Here is a 21,261-nt window from a genome sequence, read left to right as displayed (position 1 = left end):
ATACGGCCTGTTTCTTATTGTAAAACTGTTTCAAATTATATTTGTAGATTGGAGATGCCCAAAACGCATGTCTATTATTTTATATGCTTAATGTATTATTTTTTATTTATTTATGACTTCTAGGCTAGTTTTGCATTAGATGCCAGGATCATTAATAAATTAATTATCAGCACGCTATTAATGTAATCTGTAGAATATTACCACGTGTTTTATCAATATTAACTGATGTGGTTCTTATGTTGGCCAATGAAAACACAACATAGCATACACTTACAAAAAAATCAAAAGGATATTTATACGAAGTAAAATTATAAATGTTTGTTTATAATTAAGAAATGTAAAATAGTGTGTTATTAAAAAAAACTAAAATGAAATGAAAAAGCAATGCCACAATAATAAATAAATAAAAAATATCCTTGGCATTTCGCGGTAAATCTTGTCTCGCTTTTGAGAGTCGACACCGCGTGTCGATTCCTGTGCTGGAGTCGACCCCAACTCTGAGGCCATTCAGAGTCAAGGAATCGATTCTTTTGAGTCACTACACACTGCTCTACCCCGCCCCATCACTACACTGCTATTGCTCATCTTTGCACGGTAGGTGGTACAGAAATTAAATAAAATCAGATTCTACACTGGAATCACTGTACTTTTGTTATATAAATAAATATAGCCATACCCCCAAACTGACTGGTGCCAATGATACCTGACACGTGATGCATGCTATAACGTTAAATGTTATATGTTGCTAATAATGGCATGTGGCACCAATATGTCATGGTCAAGTGTTAGCATGTTAGCTAATACTTTATAATTTGGAGTTTATCAGACACTTTATTATGAACTGTTATTTGTGTCAAAATGCCATAATAGACAAGTTTATTAATCTGAATAAGAATGTTATAAACATTCACCCATATAAATAACTTACTGTTATTTAACCCTAAACTGAACATAATTAGGGTTAAAACTAATTTTTCTTTCAAATATTTTATTCAATTAAATAACCTAATGTATCAGTAATATTACATTCAATGTTATAAATAATGCTATTTTTGTAATATCTTTTTTCTTTGTTTTCCCATAGGCTATATAACGAACCCAACAGCTCTTTTAAGAGCTTGTCTATCTATCTATCTATCTATCTATCTATCTATCTATCTATCTATCTATCTATCTATCTATCTATCTATCTATCTATCTATCTATCTATCTATCTATCTATATCCATCCATCCATCCATCCATCCATCCATCCTCTTTTTTTGGTCTGTGTAACATTATTTTTCTATCTGTCGAGTGTTTGTATACATTCTAAGATGGACTTAGAGTTAGAAGAAGAGCTGAGAAACACAGATGAGCTCCTTGAAATCTTGCAAGCTCGAGAGGTAAAATAAAGTTGAGTTCAGTATATTTCAAAAAAAAAAAAAAAATCCTGTTGGTTTTATAAGTCACAATCAGTATTAATTTCACCATGACTGTTACTTTATTGGTCGATAGTATGCAGTTATTAACCCTAACAAGACATTAAGAGATATTTCTTGAATTGTTGGCTAGTCATTGTTTTCCCCCTTAGGGAAGACTGGACAAAAGCAATGCGCAGCCCCTACCCTCACCCCCTACTGTTGAATGGAGAAAAACGGACAGCCAAGGGGAAATACTTTACAAATTCCCAAGAGCCAGAAGGGCAACTGTAGAACGTAAGTATAAAGTACTCACTGTACGTATAGGCGAATAAAAATGAAAGAAATTAATAATGCTCCATATGTGGCAGCCCAAAATTTGAGTCCAGAATCCATACTTGTACACTATATATATATATATATATATATATATATATATATATATATATATATATATATATATATATATATATATATTAATTGTAAAATTGTGCTTCTGTTTTGTAAATAGGACTAAGAAGAGACGATAGCAACATTTCTGGTAATGTTTAGCTATATTAAAATTATGTTGGGTGTATGAGTATCTCTTTATGTGTTTATTTCTTATTTCTTTCTCACAATTTTTTAGCAGGTCCAGTAGTCATGGACGATGACTTAAATGGTGGCCCTGCAAATGCCTCTGAGGCAGCTGGTAAACACTGAAACAAAATATTGCTTTGTGGTTAATATTTAAATTGTCTTTTTTATATAAATGTGAATGATTTCTATGTATGTTCATGTTTATTAATTTGACTTAGATACCATTCTTGAAGAGCTAAAGAGGCTGTTGGACACAAAGGAAGGTGATGAAGGGGATTGTATGCCAATTCAAGATCATCAACCCCGGTCTGCATCCAATGACTGGGCCATTAGAAGTGAAATGAGGGAGGAGAGGTGGAAAGAAGCTCGATCTTCACTTGTTGAAAACATTTTGAAAGGAGAGGATGCAAGATCCTCATCCTGTCAACAGTGCAGATCAAGTGCAGCCATTGTGTGCTGTAGAGACTGCCTCCCTTACCCTTTCCTCTGTGCAGGCTGTGATGAGAAAAGGCATGGTAGCTTCTTTGTTCTTCATAATAGGGATTCCCTCATCTCAGGTTTTCTACAACCTTTACCTCCAACCACAGGATTCTGCCAGGCAGCTGGTCACATTTCTGTTAAACAACTTGGTAAGATAATGTTTTACTTAGTTGTATTATTGTAGTTTCATTCTCCTCTTAATATATCATATTTTTAAATATAACTTCTTTGTTGCACAGTTCGACTGCTGCCTGTAGAAGTACCAGCCAATATTTGTGATTGTAGCAATGGGACAGTCCTTGTTTCTTCAGGCAGGCCCATGATCCTCATCACTATGAATGGAAAGGAAGATTTTTGCATCATATTTTTTCTAATATTTATTACCATTTCCTTGTTATCTTCTAATTTAATGTAGCTGGTTTTACTTCTTTAGGCCGTTACAACCTTAGCATGCCTCACTTTTCCTGTGCTTCATGTGGGCATTCACGGGAGACATCTTTGCCTGAACTTCAGAGGAGTGGTTACTGGCCTGGCAACATTCCTGCAAGTGTCCTGTTCTCAACTGATGTACTTATCTCATTTCGAGAGATGAAAATGGCATCACCAGGAATGTCTTTTCATGCATTTGTTAAAATGCTTGATGAGAAAACGATTATCTTTGGTAGAGTAAGTATTTTATTTGTTTTTATAATTAACCACTGCCAAGTAAAATTACTATTTTCTTTGATTTAGATTGATTTAACTACTAAGATATTTAATACAGTGAACATTTTATACAGTGTGATTCTAAATTCATCTATAACCAAGAAAATTGTTTCTTTTTCTATATGAAAATGATAGCGTCTTTGTAGACTATGTTGACATTATATGGCAATGGTCTTTACACTAGCCTTTACTGATATGTTAAACAGACTATCCTTTCTGACTATCCTTTTAACTTTTTGGAGATTCATTTAAAAGAATATGAGTACTTTCAATACTACTTATAATCAAACTAGTTCTACCCAGTAAAACAGCAGTATTGCATGTGCTTTATTTTGCAGACTGGAAAAATATCAGCCAATGTCTTCAGCTGCAGTTTTAATGAATGGGTTGCAGCCAGATATGCAGTGGAAAATATGTGCCAGGAGGAGTTTTTCTCTTGTCCAGCATGCACTCCAGACATGCTAGCTGTATGTGTTGATGGGAATCGCAAACACTATCGTTTTAAAAACACAGCAAGGTGCATTTCTTTTTTTAATTTAAAGTGATTTTCTTAATTTTGAATGATGTGTTAATGTGCTTTCTGAATGTGTTTCTCAGTAGCACAGAGAAAAGGGGGTTACTTGACCAACTTTTTATACAGAGTGATGTGGAGGTGTCTGACTTTGTGGACTTTGTCCGCAAAAATAATGATCACGTAAGTATTATGATTTATGTCGGCAGATATTACTGGATAATTTGATTTACAGCTTTTCTCAATTTTTTTTACACATTCCTTAAACTGATTAAAACAGATCCAGAAGATAAAATATGATACTCTGACAACATGCTATGTGCATTTTAGATACTACTTAAGATATTGTGTTCATTGTTTTTAAATTAGCTTGAATTGAAGCAGTTGGAAATTGTGTAGTTTTTTTAAGAACATAATATAATTAATAGGGGTGTTACCACGGTTCGGTTTATATCACGGTTTTGAAGCCACGTTTGGTTCGGTTATGTTTGCTGTGGAGGCAGGGTTCATGGCAGGGCACCAGAAATAATCACACTAGATTCCCCTTTAACTTAAAATAATAACAACAACAACAAAAATAATTTAACTTATTAACTTTATCTTTATTAACTTTATACATTGGCTTCATGCAAACTTTTAATAAAACAAGAAAACTACTCCTGATGAACCAAATGAACACCTGCATGCCTTCCCAGCTCACACATGTCGAAACCAGTTATGTGATTTATTGGCACGTTACTTTTATTTCATGACTTATAAATTGACATTGTAACGTTGCATGTTCGTAGTTTCGCTTGCGCTTTATATATGGAGGGATATAACTAAAGAGTGTGCGGCACTGTAGAACAGCTAACAGGACAGGAAAGAGGTTTTCTGAGGTGAGAGAGATTTTTATGTCATAACAAGCTACGAAAATGACAATGCTGCTGGGACTCCAAGGTAGCATTTTGGGGAAACTGGCTCTATTTGTACTTCCTCCATGCAACTTGAGCAATTACCCTAGTCATGTGACATGCACTTGGAAGACAAAAGTTATTGAATATTTAGTTAATAATACTATTGTTATAATATTTAGTGAAAATAAAACTCTTATTAGTTGTTCAAAGTATACTAATTACTATTTAATCTAATGTCAAGGAAGAAAAATAATAATTTTGTGGTACAAGGTAAAGTGAGAGCTGGGCTGGAGCAGCAGGGGGTGGGGCACGCTCGGTTCAACATGAGAGGATTGCGGTTCGAACCGTGGGTTGTGTATCACAGTTTTTCGGTTTGGTTTGTACAATACATGGTGTGATGGATTTGTTTGTTTGACAGATTAAGAATTTTTGAGAATTATTTTTTGAGAAATTAAACTCATTATACAAAAACTAATGTGAATGTTCTGAAAATATTTAATCTTTTTTGTTGATCAGGTGTAAAGTTCTGTCACATTTAGAGTGGTCTATTAAGCGGTGACCATCTCTTTTAAGCTTTTTTTAAAATGTGTATAATTTATATGATCTAGGTGTCGGGAAGAGGATTGTGTGGTGCATCACACTGGACTGCAGCAAAAGAATTGGCCAAGAAATCAAGCAGCAAACTGGATGAGGAGGGATTAGAGATTGCTGTCTGTCGCCATGGTGTTCTCCTTATGGCCTTAAATATGTTTAGAGGGGAAATTTATGCTTACCCCCTTTTTCTTCAGAAAAAACTTGCAGATATGTCACAAGGGAGCATCAAATTCTTCTGCTCGGATGTAGCCTGTAAATACTTCCCATATCTCCAACGTGTGTCTAAGCAATGCCCCGAGCTGCAGCCTTTACTGGACATGCGTCCTTTTCTGTCTGTGATGCATGCCAAAGCACACTCTTGGAAATGTGAGGTATATTATCATGAGTTTAAAGTAATAAGAAGAAGAAACGCATACATTTTGAGTGCATTGATGTTGTTGGATTTGAAAACTTGTTAGATCAAATATAGTGGGGCCTACCAGGAGGGAGCTGGGTCAACTATTGGTGAGGAAGTGGAGCAGGTTAACAGCTTCCTATCTAGAATTGCAGTTACAAGCAAATACATGTCAAAATCAGGTTTGTTGAAGTAGGTATGATTAATACAGAATGACTTTTGTTATATACATGCCTCTCATAAAATGTTCTTATTTATGTTATAGGCCGAACAGACATGATTACAATGCAAGCCATGTCCTGGAATAAGCGGAAGGTTCTCAATTTGGGACAAGCCTTAGTAAACAGATATACAAAGGTATAACTTTCTTCTTAGTCACATATTGCAGTTGGGATTTGTAGGTTTTACTAATTGATTCCAATCTAAATTAAAGGTGTAGTAAGCAATTTCTGAAAAAAACAGATTAAAGTGGATTGGACCGAGCACCACAACACTCTTTCAGTCAGTCAGCAGTAGGGGGTGTGTCCACTCATGATGGGGGAGAAGAGGGAGGGAGAAATTAGAAAAAAAGTGAATATCACTGGTAAATATATATATAAATAAAAAAAACAATGAAGGGACGGGTGTGTTTGGCTAGGTTGATTTTAAATATCCAGTGTTTCTCAGAAATCACTTACTGCACCTTTAAATGCAAGACTCATTAAGACTCATAATTTTGCAGACTCAGAAGGCTCTTCAAGAGCAGCAACACATCTTGGAGGCACTGAAGACAGAGCTATCAATTCATGATGATGGTGTTTGTCAATGGGTGTCAGATGTACAGCAATGGGCAGAAGGTAATGTTTTGATTTGCTTTGTTATTATTCTTATAATTAGCAGGTAATATTTAAAGTTGCTTTTATGCATTTTCTTGTGTAGAAAGGGACCTGCATGGGAGTGGTGAAATGAGAAGGTTACAAGAAGAAATAGAGGGTCTAACAGTCAGCATCAAAAGGCGTACACAGCGTCTGTACAGTCAAACAGGTGAAACATGTTATTTTAACTATTTAGTCATTAGATGTCACATTGTATATGCATTTATTTTTTGTTGCTAAAAAAGTGCTGTAATGTAAAAAAAAAAAATCTATATATATATATATATATATATATATTTCAATCAGATAGCAACAAGCGGCGCCATTCTTTGCGTCTCAGAAGGACTGAGGAGAAGAAGAAGCTAGCTGCTGCAGTGGAAGAATACAACAGCATTGCAGATCCATCCCAGCAGCTAGGCTCAGTCGAAACCATCTTTACAGCTGAGACTGTTGCTTGGCCTTGGCAAATCCCTAGTAATACTGGTATGTTCTACATAACAGAACAATTTAATTATGTTCACTGAGGGCCACAATCAGCAGAGTTCAGTTCCAACCCTAATTAAACAATCCTGAAGACCTTGTCCAGGCAAAATATGTAATAGCCCTATTATTTAAGACTATAGTTTGTAACGGTTGTTTTACACTGCAAGCGTGAGCAGTGCGTAAGCTTCACGTAAGCATAACTACACTGTGGCTGCGAGAGTATTCACACTAGCTTTTTAGAAGTTGGTCATTTATAAACTTGATAGTCTTGAAACTTTGTTAACATGGGTAGGTCTAGACTACAGCATTTGCATGTAAATGGTAAACGACAAAAACACAACCATGAAAACAGCTCCAATCATGTGGTTTCATTCATACTTCGATATGTTTACAAGACAGCAAACTCTGCAAAACGCATATATATATATATATATATATATATATATATATATATATATATATATATATATATATATATATATATATATATATATATATATATACTTTCACCCAAACTAAATAATTAAGAGTTTAAATGGGTAAATCTTCTACAAATATTTGTTATTCTTTATCTTCTTTTCTGACATACTCCAGTTCTTGTTCAAACACACTACACGTGCTTCTTGTCTGCAAGTATGCTTTCACTTTAATTAAGTGTCAGCAGCGCAGCAAAAACTCTCCTGCTTGACGTTAACGTGCTGCTCCTGCTGCCGGTGTTAATGCACTCATTGATTAACATGGGCGCCAAAAAAATATGCGCTGCTCACGCGCCACTCACGCTTACGGTGTGAAACGGCCGTAAGACTAATTCTGTGTGTTACTGTTTTTTTATGACCAGACACTGTATATAATATAATTTAATATAATCTTTTGTTAACCTTATTTCAGAATCGGCTCCATTTCTCACCAAGAGGAAGGTGTTCGACAAGGTGATGGCAGTGAGACGCCTTCAGGAAGAGAGATGTCTAATTTGTAAGGAGATGAAACAGCACTGGACAGTTCTGACACACAAGCTGTCCAAATTCGAAGCCCTGATGAATGAGATAAGTTCAAAATGTAAGAGTCTTTAAACATTCATTTATTTACGCTTGCATATAACATTTCATTTTTTCTTAATGTATCCTTTGTTTTTCAGCTCTTTTTCCAACATTGTCTGACAATGCATGCAAAGGTCTCCTCTGCATTGTTCGAAAGAAACATTATGAACTTAAGCATTTAATGCAGTTAGTAAAGGCAGGCTATGTGAAAATTTTCAGCCAACAAGATTTGATGTCTGAAGAAGAGAAGCTTGAACAGGAAGACGATGTGCAAGATGAAGGGCTCTCAGAAAGCGACAACAGCTCAGATGATGATGACAATGATTTTCCTTAAGGCACATTCAAGCCAGGTGCACACTATATGATTTTGGCCACGATTTGTCTGTGTGAGTTGCAATCAAATTTTACCTTGAAAGAAATTCTGATAGTGTCAGAAGGTTTGACTCACAGTCCTGCAGTGTGACTTCTCCTACGTCTGATGACGACCATCAAATTGTCTTTGTTTTTCTTAGTTTGTCTGACATTAATGACAACTGAGATCCTACAGTGTGACATGGCTTAAACTCTGATAAGCAACAATCATGAAGGACTATTATAAATCATACAGTGTGCACCCGGCTTTTGAAGAAATTACACAATTCTGTAAACGGAAAACACAAAAATATTTTCATATGAATGGGAATGTGAAACAGACTTTGACTTTAAATGTCACGTAAAGCAATAAGATTAGAAGGCTTGTTTGTTGTCTGTTGGTGTTCATTGAGTCAACTATTCTGTAACTGCTTGATGCCAGTGTGTCACTGAAACAATAAACTGTTAAAGGGATAGTTCACCTTAAAATGAAAATGTGTTTATCTGCTTCCCCCCAGGGCATCCAAGATGTAGGTGTGTTTGTTTTTTCAGTAGAACACAAATTAAGATTTTTAACACCAACCGTTGCTCGTATAATGCATGTCAATGGAGTCTAATTAGAATTAGACTCCATTTTGACATGCATTATACGAGCAACGGTTGGAGTTAAAAATCTTAATTTGTGTTCTACTTAGCAGATAAACACATTTTCATATCCCTTTTAAAAACTATTTTCTTGCATGCGTTTTGACTTAATTTTGTGCAACTCTCTGTATACATGGTTTTATATTTCTATATTGTATGAATGTGTCCTGGTATGTATGGAAAGCACTTTGGCCAACACGTTTTTAAATGTGCTATATAAATAAATGTGGATTGATTGATTGATTGATTGACTGAGCTCTTTTTTTTATTAATCATTGATTAAATAAAAAACTACATATCATTTCTTACCATGACTCTTACTGAGACTATTGTTTTTTTTAATCAGATTAATGGCATTTGGGACAATAATGCAAAAATATTATCATTGCAAATATTAAGTGATGTGTTACAGAAATGTTACACAAATTGAGTAAATATGCCAAATTTCAGTAACATGAAGGAAAGACTGAAAAGTGGATTACAAGAGGCTTAAGTGGGCTATATTTCTATAAAAAAAGACACAGGACACTTTTTAGGAAGATTAACCATCGAAAATCAACATAGATCTTTTACTCAATTATTAGCAAGATTATGCACAGTACAGATGCCTAACACTTGAGGAGAACATTATGTTCTTGTTCCACAGGCCAAAATCCTTAAACAAATAAACTGAGAAGCTCAGTCCAAATGGGTATTGCTGTTGTTGTTTGTTTTATTTTTTATTTTAAATATAACTCTTCTATAACTGGGTCAGTGGTGAACCAACAACAGGGTCATTACCCATAAGCCAAGGCTCAATGATGCACGTGGGAAGCGAAGGCTGCACTCAAAAAAAATGACTCTTTGAATGAACATAAAAAAAATCATGGAAAGTATTTCCACATGATTAACTTGCTTTATTTCAGCATTATGCAAATCTGTTAATCCAATTTAATGTACTTACGTTGGGTCAACTTAATTTATTAAGGTTGATTCAACTTATTTACTATGGTTGGGCACAGCTTAATTTAATAGTGTCAGCTCAACTACACACATTTGTTGTAATCTCGTTGTATTAACTTAATTTTTTTTAGTAGTTTTGACTAAATTATTTTATGTCAACCCATTTAGATAAAGTAGGATAGAGAGGGATAGAACTGATGCCCATATGTATTTTATGGGAGCTGCGTCACATGAATTAGTTTTCTTTATTTCTATAAAAACTATTAGTCAACAACACTTGATCAATTGCTAATTGTAACATGCAAGTATATAATCAAGTTAAGCATCTCTCATCACTGGCATTAGAACAGTTTCAGAACAGCATAGCTTAACCACAAGATCTACACTTCACGATAATGGTAACCTCAAAAAAATTAACACAACATAACAACTTTTAAATGTCAAATATAACTGTCAAATATCACAAAACATTAACAGGTCTTTCCCTTCACTAAAAAACACATTAAACAGCACTTCATTTCAACATTTACTCTCCTGAGGCATCCCAATGCAAAGCATGCTGGGGGAATAGAAATACACTGCCCAGTTCAGTCAGCGCAACATAAATGATTCATGTAGTCTCAACACAAATGTTTTAGGTTAACTTAACATTTAACAAATTTTATTTCATTTAACCTAATAAAATCAATTAAAATGACACTTAAGTAAAAAACTAAAGATTTGTGTTGTTTCAGCTTATTTTATTTAAATAAACTCAGCAAACAGCTAGAATCATTTTTTTTGAGTGTGGCCCGTGTGGTCCGATCAAACAGACGAACTACTGGAGCTCAAATTGCCCAAGAAGTTAATGCTATTTCTGATAGAAAGGTGTCAGAATACACAAAGCATCTCAGTTTGTTGTGTATGGGGCGGAATAGACACAGACCAGTCAGGGTGCCCATGCTGACCCCTGACCCCGCCGAACGCACCAACAGTGGGCACGTGAGCATCAGAACTGGACCATGGAGCAATGGAAGAAGGTGGCCTGCTCTGATGAATCATGTGTTCTTTTACATTATGTGGATGGCCGGGTGTGTGTGCATGGCTTACCTGGGGAACACATGGCCCCAGGATGTATTATGGAAAGAGCAGTGTGATGCTTTGAGCAATGTTCTGCTGGGAAACCTTGGGTCCTCCATCCATGTGGATGTTACTTTGACACGCTCCACCTACCTAAGCATTGCTGAGACCATGTTCAGCCTTTCATGGAAACGGTATTCTGGTGGCTGTGGCTCTTCCAGCAGGATAATGCTCCTGACACAAAGCACAAATGCTTCAGGAATGGTTTGAGGAGCACAACAACGAGTTTGAGGCGTCGACTCGGCCTCCAAATTCCCCAGATCTCAATTCAATCGAGCATCTGTGGGATGTGCTGAACAAACAAGTCCGATCCATGGAAGCCCAACCTTGCAACTTACAGGACTTTAGGGATCTGCTGCTAACATCTTGGTGTCAGATACCACAGCACGCCTTCAGGGGTCTGGAGTGCATGCCTCGACGGGTCAGGGCTGTTTTGGCAGTAAAAGGGGGATGTTTGTGTATGTATATCTTTTACTGTCTTTACACCTCTAGAAACCCATAGCTCTTCCGGAAAGAGCAAACTAATTAACTAATTACGCTATGTTTACTAAATAATGTTGGACAAAGTTTTCAGACTTTGAAATGTGGTATAAATGCGTTTTAAACAGTGCTCACAGTAAAGCAGCTACTTTTAGCCTGCCTCTCAAATATTTCCGAGGTTTGCACAATGAACCTATTTAGACATCCCTTTGTTCATTAAAGATAGTATTTATTTAATTTCTTTATTAAACTTCATTACCCATAAGCCTTTATGATTCTATCGGTGGAACAGGCGCTGCTATTTGTAGTTCATTGAAGTGTGTAGTCATATGCTTAGGGTTATCTCGGTAAATTAGTAATTTCTCTCAACATTGCAACACCTCATTGATAACTTATTGTATTACTGACGTAATAATAACAATAAAACATATTTTGTACCATGAATCAGTTTTAATAGGCTACGGCTTAAAAGACCAATGACCTGTGGGTAAAACGTCAAAGGCATATTCTACATGTCGGTAGAATATTTGACACTGACACAAATTGTCCACGTAAATGATAGAGTGAATGCTTGTCTTTCTGTGTTGCAAAGTCCTACTGGCCACCCGTCGGGTTGTTTCCATTCATTCAAACCAAGATGATGGGATAGACTCCCGCACCTTACTACGTGCATGGTAATTTTACAGCGTTTTGTGTAGCCAATCAGACATGTTCAGCTCATTGCTGGAATGGCCAATGAGAGGTTTTTACGTTAAACACATCACTCTATGGAAATCAAATATTTTCGGGGGAACTCTCTAATTGTTAAAATAGCAAAAAGTCATTAACATGTTTAAAATATTATATAATTTTCGGGTCCCATTACCAATCAATGCCCCACTTCGGGGCAAAAAACAAAAACAATCTGTTATGTCAAGAGATCTGTGGATAACCTCTTTATCTTTGCTGTGTACCTACAACTAGACAAGAACAACCATTTTGCCCCAGTTACCATACTTATCAATTCAATAACATTTACCAGATCATCATGCAAGGTTTCAATAATTTTCAGACTTTGTTCCATTAACACCCAGATGAAAATATAACTACAAAATGGAATTCCAGGGGAAAAAAGACACTCACGGGACCAATGATTGATCATTTATTAAACATATTTATTAATATTCAAACAAGTAGATTTAAAAAAAAGAAAATAATAATAATAATTAAAAAAAACAATCACTTAATCAAGAACACGTACATAGATTTTACACTCAGCATTCAATCAAGAACTATTCTGGGAAGAAAAGATTGTTTGGCTCCCAGGTGTCCGCCCATTTCATCCCACTGCAAATCAGTAACAAAAATACAAAAAAATATTAATTTGATCATATACAAAATTACAGAACAGGCTGTGACATGTGTTAAACATAGAATGGATTTGCATTCAGTTAAGAATGTAATGGCACAAAAATGTAAGCAAGATTTATTATAATACAAGTAACACAAATAACCTAGATTTGGACAACAGGTTTACCTCATTTGTAACATTATCGTAGTGCATTCTTATACAGTTTATATGCGATACATACCATCCTGAACACGGCTTCCATCGCACTTTGACCTCTTTGACACCCTTTAAGAAACATAAGCAACATTAACTGGTAGTATTAAATAGACACACACACACACACACACACACACAACCAACCAACCAACCAACCCATCCATACGCACACACGCACACACCAACTTAGAAAATCATGCTTAAATTTTTAATACAAATTAATGTGAAGTATCATTAAAAAATTTGGATGTAAGTTTTTAACGTTTTAACTAGGGCCGGGACTTTAACGCGTTAATTAAGATTAATTAATTACGTGACTTTAACGCGTTAATTAATTACGCAAAAAAAAGAAAAAAATTAACCGCATTTATTTTTGCACCGCGGAACGTTTTTCAATGAATCAGTTTCGACGGACCGATTATACTGGAACACCAACTAGCGCTCCGGAGTCACGACAACAACAAACCATGGGTGCGTCTCAATCAGCTCCTTAGTTCAGTTGTCAGGGCACTGATCAGGGAGTCAGCCCATTGACTTATGTCCTGATCAGTGCCCTGACTAGTGAACTAGGGAGCTGATTGAGATGCAGGGCATGAGTGAACATAAACGAAGAAGCTGATGAGAACGCTCTGCTCGGCCCCGTGGATGGGAAATTTTGTTTTAAAAAACGAAAGAATGGAAGCGTCGTCAAGAGCATGGTTGTGTGCAAGCTATACAACAAGGAGTTAGCGTATCACCGCAGCACATCGAGCCTCAAATATCACAAATACGCTTTTGCTACACTTAATGGCAAACATTGCGCTGGTCTGCTGGACTGAAATAAATAAACAATATTTTGTTGATTAAGCTTATGTATTCAGTCATTATTCAATGGTTTACTAAAAATACATGTGAAAAATTACTTCTCATTGTTCTCAGGTCAAATATTTATATGCGATTAAAATGCGATTAATTTCGATTAATTAATTACAAAGCCTCTAATTAATTAGATTATTTTTTTTAATCGAGTCCCGGCCCTAGTTTTAACATTTCACATTTAAAGAAATTTTGTGTTTGATCATATCTAAATATTTATTAAAATGCAAAACCTAAAAATAAGTAGTTATGATCTACAATAATTTTTCGAACAACTAGACTAGATACATGTATATTTACTAAAGAGCCATACAGCACCTAGTGGGTAATAGCATTACAAATGAATATACACAAAATGTTTATTTTTCTAGCCACAAAATGACTCTAATTTGCCTCTTTAAATTAGAATTTTCTATTTAACCTTAATTACTACACTAACTGTAATATAAATAATATAAATATTAGAAGAAAAATATTTTAAGTGGTCATTAATCTTTTAAATAATTATTGCACAAATAGTATTTGTAACAAAAGTATAGTATAGTACCAAAATATCTCCTGAAAATATTTAATAAATATTATTGAACTAAAATATAGACCATTTAATTGAAAAATAGTTCAGGTGTTTGGTCACATTTGTCATCAATGAGTATGAGTGTGAGCAATTAGTAAGGAATACCTGAGGGCTAAATACAAGAAAAACATTAACATTAATGTTAACAATGCTGCATCTCTACCACTCTGCATAATAAAATGATACTGTAAATATGTTTGACATAATAATCAATGGCAATGCACACTATGCTGTACTTTTTACCAAAACTTGCTGCAAATACTAGTATAGTGAAGCTGTTGTGTATCCGCTTAAGCCTTTCAAATGAATTGACACAGCGCTAGAAGTATTGAGCTCTCCATAAACCACGTGACCGTGCGCGTCGCCGGGAAATGAAAGCATGTCGCAACCCTCTGGCTTTAACTGTTATGCGACATTAAGTGCGCCAAAACGTTATTTATCATTTGAATTTTGCATTAAAACTAACACCTTAGACTTTCTTGAATACCAAAAGCAGGTTTGGCATTATGGCGTGAGATTAGGTTGGGCAGAGCGAGACCATGAGACAGAGCCTGAAAGCATGTGTCTCACGCCAAATTCGTGAGAGTTGGCAACCCTGCTTAAAAATGTTCTTACATGTTAACATTTTTACCAAGGAATACATTTCTGATCAACATTAACAAAATATGAGTTCAATCTTACTTCCTTTGACGTCCTCCTCCTTACGATCTTATCATAGGGAAATGTTTTTAATCTTGGATGAACTTGGCATTCTATAATAGAGAAATATAACAATTAGGAAATATTTACACTCATGATATAGTAGTTCAGTAATCAATTCTTAATAAATAGAATGCATAATATCTCTGTTCCAAGTTCCAGCTTAACTGGGTGTCCTTGCACCTGAAACCCTAAAAGTGAACTGAAATTAGGCCATCTGAAGTATAGTTTGCTTTAAATTGGTGCTGTGGTTTGGTAATAGTCCACATTATGAACCCAAAACACGCATGGATGACATGATTCATACATTTGCATAATGCCAAATATTTTATTTTAACATTAAAGGCACTGTAATAAGTCTTTAGGAGCTGCTTATTTTGTATGGTCAATACACTATGGAGAGCATACCAGATACTCTACGCTTACTAAAGATCTTATTTAACCCAGATCACATTCTGACAGTTAAGTGGCATGCAAATTTAAAGTTTTCTCTTTTGTCTTACTGGTCTCTTGAAGGGATAGTTCACCCCAAAATGAAAATTTTGTCATCATTTACTCACCCTCAAGTTGTTCCAAACCTGTATGAGTTTCTTTATTCTGCTGAACAAAAAAGAAGATATTTTAAAGAATGATTGTAATCAAGCAGAGCAACCATTGACTAGCATAGTATTTTTTTTATCAAATGGTTGCTATATCTGCTTGGTAACAAACATTCTTCAAAATATCTTCTTTTGTGTTCAGCAGAACAAAGAAACTCATACAGGCTTGGAACAACTTGAGGGTGAGTAAATGATGACAGAATTTTCATTTTTGGCAGAACTGTCCCTTTGATAATTTTACATTAAGTCGCCAAAGCGGCTTACAGTGCCCGTATAACAGGGACAATCCCCCTGGAGCAACATGGAGTAAAGTGTCTTGCTCATACTAAGGACATATTGGTGGTGTCTGCTGGGATCGAACCAGCAACCTTCTCCATATCAGTTCAATGGTTTAAACAATAACTTTATAACTTTTTTGTTATCGTCAAGGCCCCATAGCACGTTTGTTTCGATCAAGAATTCAAACAATGCTTAAATATAAGTTCCATTAATAGAATACTTGAAATTTGTATCCCATTATTTAATAGCATTTACTTAAAGCATTCCAAAACTGTGCAGAACATACATGTAAATACGTAATATGTATGCACCAGAATACATGCATATTAATATTAATCAGAATTTGGAAATATTCCAATTACTAATAAGTCATGTAAACACCAATGTTGCCATTAATAATTCAATACAATTTTGATTCACACCCCTGGAATAGGCCTGTTTTAATCTGAAATTTGTTGCATGTTAAACACCTTCTTTGGAAAATCCACTGATAGAAGATCCACTGATAGAAGATGCACATTGTGGAATTGTGGGTCAATATTTGGAATGGCAACGAGCATGTGTAGATCGGTATACTTACAGCAACTATGCACACGGGAATATTATGACGCCTGTACGCTTTTAAACACTGTATTAAATTCAAGAAGATGCAACGTCGAACATTGAAAGGGATCATTCCAGTTTATGTCTATTCAGTTGCATGCATACATACATTCCGCTTCATAGACATTATTGTATATTATTAGTTATGTAATTTAACAATATTTTACAACTTTAAAGCTGCTATCCGTAACTTTTTTTTTAACAGCAGTAGTGACCGCTGCGGAGGAGCAGTCTCTGCGTGACTCGCCATAGACATAAACAGCGAGACGCATGCAGTTATGTTTATTAACCGCTAGAGCACAAAAAATTACGGACTGCATTTTTAAAAAAAAAAAAGACTTTGAAAAAAAGAACACTCTGCAGTGTTCTACTCTGCAGTTAGTCAGTTTTCATTAAAAGTACTAATATGCAATACCTTCTTGTTTATACGTCCATTTCCCTTGCTTGCCTCCTGTCTTTGGGACTACTGTGGATGAATTATCTGTAAAACACACACACACACACACACACACACACACACACACACACACACACACACACTATAAAATTTGGGAATAGACCTTTGTTCAAATTGAAATAGAATGTTATGCATGTTGTGAAGTTTTTTTTTTCTGAAGTGAAAAAAATCACCTGCATCTTTGGGGTTAGATGGGGCAGCATGGCTGTTTTGGCAGGAGACAGAAGGGTTTGTAGACTGATTTAAAGGGATTTGAGGAAGGGTGATGCAAGAGGAGGTAGGAGTAGGGAAGGGGGGAAATTGTGTAGGAGGAGGAGTGGGGAAAGAAGGTGGTGGAGGAGGATAAGTGCAGACAGAAGAGTTAGGAGAAAGAAGGGTCATGTAAGAGGAGGTGGGAAGAGGAATGCTGGAAGAAGAAGAGGGAGGAGGAAGAAGGGTGTAAAAAGAGGATGAATGAGAAGGGAGGCTGGTGTAAGAAGATGGAGGATGGATGTCAAAAGAGGAAGGAGGATGGAGGCTGGAGGAAGGAGATGGAGGAGGAGGAGGAGGAGGAAGGGTGTAGAAAGAGGAGGAAGGGGGAGAGAGGCTTGAGGAAGAAGATGGAGGAGGAAGGGTTTCAAAAGAGGAGGATGAAGGAAAGAGGCTGGAGGAAGGAGATGGAGGAGGAGGAGGAGGAAGAAGGGTGTAGAAAGAGGAGGAAGGAGGAGAGAGGCTGGAGGAAGAAGATGGAGGAGGAAGGGTTTCAAAAGAGGAGGATGAAGGAGGGAGGCTGGAGGAAGGAGATGGATGAGGAGGAGGAAGAAGGGTGTAGAAAGAGGAGGAAGGAGGAGGGAGGCTGGAGGAAAAAGATGGAGGAGGAGGAGGAGGAAGGGTTTCAAAAGAGGAGGAAGAAGGAGGGAGGATGGAGGAAAAAGATGGAGGAGGAGGAGGAAGAAGGGTGTAGAAAGAGGAGGAAGGAGGAGGGAGGCTGGAGGAAAAAGATGGAGGAGGAGGAGGAGGAAGGGTTTCAAAAGAGGAGGAAGAAGGAGGGAGGATGGAGGAAAAAGATGGAGGAGGAGGAGGAGGAGGAGGAAGAAGGGTGTAGAAAGAGGAGGAAGGAGGAGGGAGGCTGGAGGAAAAAGATGAAGGAGGAGGAGGAGGAGGAGGAGGAGGAGGAGGAGAAGGAGGAGGAAGGGTTTCAAAAGAGGAGGAAGAAGGGGGGAGGCTGGAGAAAGAAGATGGAGGAAGGATGTCACCAGAGGAAGGAGGAGGGAGGCTGGAGGAAAAAGATGAAGGAGGAGGAGGAGGAGGAGGAGGAAGAGGAGGAGGAGGAAGGGTGTCAAAAGTGGAAGAAGAAGGAGGGGTGCTGGAGGAAGAAGATGGAGTAGGAAGAGGGGAAGTCTGGTCCTGGCAGACAGTTTCATTTGCACTAGCGTTTTGAATCCTCTGGTAATCTATGAGAACATTTTGGAAATAAAATGAGAAAATATTGCTTTGAATGCATGAGAGGAAATATAGATCATGTGAACAAAATACTTACTTTTAATAAAAAATTCATAAAGGCTAGTCATCCTTCCAAAGATATTCTGAAGTGGTCCAGCTGCAAATGGACCCATTGAAGTGATGACTTCAGCCACAAACCCATTTTTTTTCCCTTTCGAAATGAAGAGAACTGGCTTATAGCCAAGTACCTCCAATTTCTTAACCTGTAAAAAAAGAAATGGACAGATAGACAAATAAATATCACTCTATGCATAATGGTAAGCAGGGATTTAGCAGACAATTATGTTGCAAATCAACTGGATTATCAAAGCAAAAAGAAAGGTGACTAAATGTTTAATTGTAATGTAGCAACTCAATAACTGCACATAATGTGAAAAAACTGCACATAATTTAATAAATAATACATCATTATTGAAATAAAATGTTCATAATGTAATACTATTCTCAAAATGTAATAAAATCTTCAGCTCATATGTCAAAAAAATGTACATTATGATAAAATTATTACATTATAAACTCACAAAAACATATTCTCATTCTTGTAATAGCTTTTAAACCTTAAAAGTAAGTATTATGCATTATTGCATGAATATTTAAATTTAGGCTGTTAGTTCAAGACTGGATTTAGATTTTTTTAAAATGTTCTATAAGGGAATACTAATATATTTTATGTTTTAAAAGCTGTAATAAAAATTAAAATATGACATGCTTTGAATGATTTTATAATGTAATACATTTCTCAAAATGTAAGAATTGTTATACAATGAACAGAAAAATATATATACTAATACTACATTTGCAGAACAAGACTTACAGCAATGCGGGCAGAATCCACCACACGAGCAGCATTTCGGTGTTTTTTTGTATGGGAATTCCATGCACTCTCCTCGATAGTCTTTAGTTTTTTTTTTACTTTATCTTTGAGGGTTAAACTAGCAAAACATGTTTTACATGTTTTGCAGCTGGCATTGTTGAGTGCCTGGCAGTGGGGACATGGTTTCTGTTTTGGTTTTGACATTTTGCTATAAAAAAAAGGAAAAACAAAATTTAAGCAAGATTGGAAATGCAAACAAAACAAGTGCAGGCAAATGCTACAGTTTATAACATGTTAAGCTCTTAACCTATTAATAGATCTTTCAATCGTTTGGTAGAGCACAATTTGAGTTTTCTACCTGACTCTTTCTGTTTGAATGCTATATACAGTAGAAGAAAAAGGGAGGATGTTTGGTGCTGTAGTGGTGTTGACAGACAGTTAGATAATTAATTATATTTATTTGAATGCATGACAGATTGTAGATCATGTGAAATAAATCGTTTAAATGACAATTCATTCAAACGGGTATTTTTTTTTTTTTTTACTTAACATTACAGTATGTGTATAAATGCATGTAACATATAAGCACATATAATTCACGTATTATGTATAGGCCTAAAAAAATTACATATACACTACCAGTCAAAGGTTTGGAAACTACTATTTTGATTTGTTTTTGAAAGTATCTTGTGCTCCCAAAGGCTGCATTTATGCTATTTAAAATACAAAAAACTGTAATATTGTGAAATATTATTAAATGTAAAATAATCTTCTTTTTAATACATTTTAAAATGCAAGCTATTCCTGTGAACAAAGCTAAATTTATCATCATTACTCCAATCTTTAGAGTCATATGATCCTTCACTAATCATTCTAATATAATGATTTGCAGCATTTATCTGAAATATAAAGGTTTTGCAACATTATACGTGTCTATACTATCAATTTAATGCATCCTAGCTGAATAAATACCCCCCCCCCCCCCCCCCCCCGAAGGATCATGTGACTCTAAACATGGAGTAGTATAATAATGCTACATTTCAAAATATATTCAAATAGAAAATTATTTTACTTTTAATAATATTTAATAATATTAAGTTTTTATTTTGTATTTTATTTAAAATAACAAATGCAGCCTTGGTGAGCAGAAGAGACTTATTAAAAAAAAAATAGTAGTTTTTCAAACTTTTGATTGGTAGAGAACATAAACTTTTATAAATGGTATATTTAGTCGATATTCGATTTAAAATAACAACAACAACAAAAAAACATTATCGAACTTGTCTATTATGGCATTTTGACACAAATAACAGTTCATAATAAAGTGTCTGATAAACTCCAAATTATAAAGTATTAGCTAACATGCTAACACTTGACCATGACATATTGGTGCCACATGCCATTATTAGCAACATATAACATTTAACGTTATAGCATGCATCACGTGTCAGGTATCATTGGCACCAGTCAGTTTGGGGGTATGGCTATATTTATTTATATAACAAAAGTACAGTGATTCCAGTGTAGAATCTGATTTTATTTAATTTCTGTACCACCTACCGTGCAAAGATGAGCAATAGCAGTGTAGTGATGGGGCGGGGTAGAGCAGTGTGTAGTGACTCAAAAGAATCGATTCCTTGACTCTGAATGGCCTCAGAGTTGGGGTCGACTCCAGCACAGGAATCGACACGCGGTGTCGACTCTCAAAAGCGAGACAAGATTTACCGCGAAATGCCAAGGATATTTTTTATTTATTTATTATTGTGGCATTGCTTTTTCATTTCATTTTAGTTTTTTTTAATAACACACTATTTTACATTTCTTAATTATAAACAAACATTTATAATTTTACTTCGTATAAATATCCTTTTGATTTTTTTGTAA

The 21,261-nt window shown here is 35.6% G+C and overlaps 2 protein-coding genes across 2 annotated transcripts; one reads left to right on the top strand and one right to left on the bottom strand.

Moving 5' to 3' along the window:
• Positions 1 to 574: 574 nt before the first annotated feature.
• LOC137045174 (uncharacterized) lies at positions 575 to 8,884 on the top strand. Its single transcript, XM_067421697.1, has 18 exons — positions 575 to 594; positions 1,085 to 1,384; positions 1,573 to 1,696; positions 1,911 to 1,940; positions 2,028 to 2,090; positions 2,197 to 2,607; positions 2,698 to 2,800; positions 2,893 to 3,124; positions 3,502 to 3,680; positions 3,761 to 3,857; positions 5,179 to 5,535; positions 5,623 to 5,740; positions 5,824 to 5,915; positions 6,280 to 6,394; positions 6,477 to 6,581; positions 6,719 to 6,895; positions 7,784 to 7,951; positions 8,031 to 8,884. The coding sequence occupies exons 2-18, from the start codon at positions 1,316 to 1,318 to the stop codon at positions 8,264 to 8,266; spliced, it is 2,676 nt and encodes an 891-aa protein (XP_067277798.1). The 5' UTR covers positions 575 to 594; positions 1,085 to 1,315; the 3' UTR covers positions 8,267 to 8,884.
• A 3,803-nt stretch (positions 8,885 to 12,687) lies between these two features.
• LOC137045586 (uncharacterized) lies at positions 12,688 to 21,001 on the bottom strand. The gene is made up of 8 exons (XM_067422294.1): positions 20,938 to 21,001; positions 19,378 to 19,585; positions 18,601 to 18,766; positions 17,255 to 18,514; positions 17,040 to 17,105; positions 15,126 to 15,196; positions 13,041 to 13,084; positions 12,688 to 12,795 (listed from the first exon to the last, which is right to left on the bottom strand). The coding sequence occupies exons 2-8, from the start codon at positions 19,579 to 19,581 to the stop codon at positions 12,741 to 12,743; spliced, it is 1,866 nt and encodes a 621-aa protein (XP_067278395.1). The 5' UTR covers positions 19,582 to 19,585; positions 20,938 to 21,001; the 3' UTR covers positions 12,688 to 12,740.
• Positions 21,002 to 21,261: the final 260 nt, after the last annotated feature.

Source organism: Pseudorasbora parva, chromosome 17, assembly GCF_024679245.1.
Source record: "Pseudorasbora parva isolate DD20220531a chromosome 17, ASM2467924v1, whole genome shotgun sequence".
NCBI lineage: Eukaryota > Metazoa > Chordata > Actinopteri > Cypriniformes > Gobionidae > Pseudorasbora > Pseudorasbora parva.
This window is presented reverse-complemented; position numbering and strand designations above follow the sequence as displayed.